The sequence below is a fragment of the Montipora foliosa genome, chromosome 5 (genome assembly GCF_036669935.1).
Source record: "Montipora foliosa isolate CH-2021 chromosome 5, ASM3666993v2, whole genome shotgun sequence".
NCBI classification, from domain to species: domain Eukaryota; kingdom Metazoa; phylum Cnidaria; class Anthozoa; order Scleractinia; family Acroporidae; genus Montipora; species Montipora foliosa.
Genome location: NC_090873.1, coordinates 29,171,919 through 29,174,418, shown reverse-complemented (window position 1 = coordinate 29,174,418; position 2,500 = coordinate 29,171,919). Strand labels below are relative to the sequence as shown.

Genomic DNA, 2,500 nt, shown 5'->3' with positions numbered 1-2,500 from the left:
TCTGCATCTCAAAAAAGCGTGTTCTTAAGCTTCTTAAGCTTCCTATTAAAATTAGCGAGAACACGTTACATCCATTTATCGAGTAGTCTCCAATGCAGACTCATACGCTCTATAGACCTTATTCATAAATGGCGGTCAATTTATAATTCTTTTGTCGAAGTGCAAATTAGCCTACCAAGCCTCGACACCATACTGTGACTTGAAAAGAATTCTTGCTCTAAAATGAGGCGTGGTAGGCTAATTTGCACGTGGACAAAAGAACTGTAAATGTGACCGCCATTTATGAATAAGGTCTATTTGATTGTGGTTTTAAAAACTTGACTTTGATGGTTTTGCCTGCATTTATCAGATTGTTCAAAATTTTGGTCTTCAGCAATTTTGTGTGGTTTTGCGGTTTTTCATAACCACCCCCACCCCCATCCCTCTAATTAAAGAGTGTGTGCTGAGTTGCACTACCCATTATTAAAATAATTTAGTTTTTGTTTTCTAGTTTACTCTAATTATGCTTTATGTAAATACAATATATTTAAAGCAATATTATTTAAAGCAACCTACAATTTTGGTACAAGATTTGCTTTGCTATTGTAAATTGGAAGTACAAACCTCGCGTCCATCTTTAAACAATTTAAGTGAAGGAAAACCTTGGATTTTATGTTCTGCACACGTTTTACCTTCTGTTGTGCAATCAATCTGAAGAGAAATACAGATAATGATGTCAAGTAATGCAATGAAATAATCATAAATAGCTTTTGATCCTTTGTTATCATGAAAAAATGTGAAACATATAGCAACCCTTAAGTGCCCCTAAGTTCTTTAAGCTCTCACTTTGTTAAAAACCAACCATTTACATCCAATGTTGTCTTAAAACAAGTGTGGTCTTTTAGCCTTCCCGAGTTGCCATCAAAAGAAATACATCCCTTCAACTAAATTTGAGTTCGGTGGTTCACATTTAGGAGCAAGGATGCCACAGTCGGTTAGTGTTCGGCCTTAGTGCGAGAGATCCTGAGTTTGATGTCCCCACATCTCACATCGTTGTTTTCGAATTCTCTCCTTTCTGTGTAGCTTAAGTAGTACTGTTGGAGAGGAGTGAGTAAAATGTGCACAAGTTCATCGATCTCAGGTTTGTCAGTTGAATTAATTACTGTTATCCACTTTAAATATGGTCGCTTTACTTTTAATTACCTTTACCTTTATATTCATCAATAACAGAAAAAACCAGCAGTGTGTGTATTATTCAGATGTGTCAAAAAGCAGTTTAATAGGTGAGTAAAATCCAAACAATAAAAAAAACTTTCAGGTATAAAAGTGGGGGTCTCAGAAGTACAGTCACATGCAAACAATCTATTCCACTACACACCAAAAGGCAAACCAGCCATATTTAATAATATTACATCAACTTCTAAATTATTTAGCATCAGTCAAAGGAATACAAGTTAACAGTCGTCTTATCAAAAACAGATCACTTGATCAACATGACAGGAGAAGGCCAAGTACATGTACAAATTGTACAGACAGTTCAATGAGTCTTCTTAACATGGCTGAGACAAGGGCATGTACCTTAGCAATTGTGATATCCATATTGTCCTTATGAAACTCAGCCAATTCTTTCCACGTGGGTGCCAGTTTGCGGCAATGGCTACACCTGTCATGAAACATACAATGTACCTGTAAATATTTTTTCATTGCATATGCCACTATTTTACAATTTTAGTCCAAGTAGTACTACAGGCAGATTAATAGCTATATGGACTATTAGCCTATTAAAACAACACCTGACTTACCAAGGGGCATAGAACTTTATAAAATGAAGTCCCATTTCCACGTGTCGGTCAAAGTTTTCTGCTGTCAGTGTGTAAAGGCCATTATCTGGTTCATTTGTCTCTGTTATGTCCATCTCTTTTTCCTAAAACAAAAATCTAACCTAATGGCTGCTTCATGATGGAGGGCTGGTGGTTTAAGTAGAGAGAGAACTTGGGATCGCAATAATAACGTGTGGCCATGCATGTTTCATTAAATCCATGTGTGATTCCTGAAGCACAGCCAGGCATAATTAGCCAGGCATAATTAGCTGAGTCAATTTTCATTACCCAGAGAGAGACCTCGGCATTCAGTTGAGATGAACTGAAACTCTGCTCACATATAAATGAAGTTGGAAGTGTGGTTAGTGACTGCTTTACCAACCTGATTTGGGGGTAATCCTAGATGGTCATCCATCTAGGTTTTAACAACAGGACTTGACTTTGGTCAACAGACATGAACTGGTGTTTTCCTTTAGGCAAGTGATGTGCTACCCTGGTGCCAGAGGTTTTTCTAGAGCCGTGAAAGAGTCGCGAAGAGGCAAAGTCGAGACGCGAAGCAGTCAGAAGAGAAAAACCTCTGGTTACCTTGGACTTGAATCTCACCTTTCATGCAGATGCCAGGGTCAGGATGTGACCCTCAGGCTCAGATAGGTTGATATTTTTGACAAACACGCATATAAATATGATTGGTTCGTTTAACT

General features: G+C 37.7%; 1 protein-coding gene across 3 annotated transcripts in view; it reads right to left on the bottom strand.

Annotated features, from left to right (window-relative positions):
* Positions 1-2,500, bottom strand: part of LOC138003892 (thioredoxin domain-containing protein 5-like) — a 27,066-nt gene that overhangs the window by 21,360 nt on the left and 3,206 nt on the right. For all 3 annotated transcript variants that reach the window (XM_068850198.1, XM_068850197.1, XM_068850199.1), the window contains exons 5-7: positions 1,782-1,903; positions 1,558-1,642; positions 604-690 (exon numbers count right to left, since the gene is read on the bottom strand). In XM_068850198.1, the coding sequence (XP_068706299.1) occupies positions 604-690; positions 1,558-1,642; positions 1,782-1,903 (294 nt within the window). The remainder of the gene's footprint in view (positions 1-603; positions 691-1,557; positions 1,643-1,781; positions 1,904-2,500) is intronic.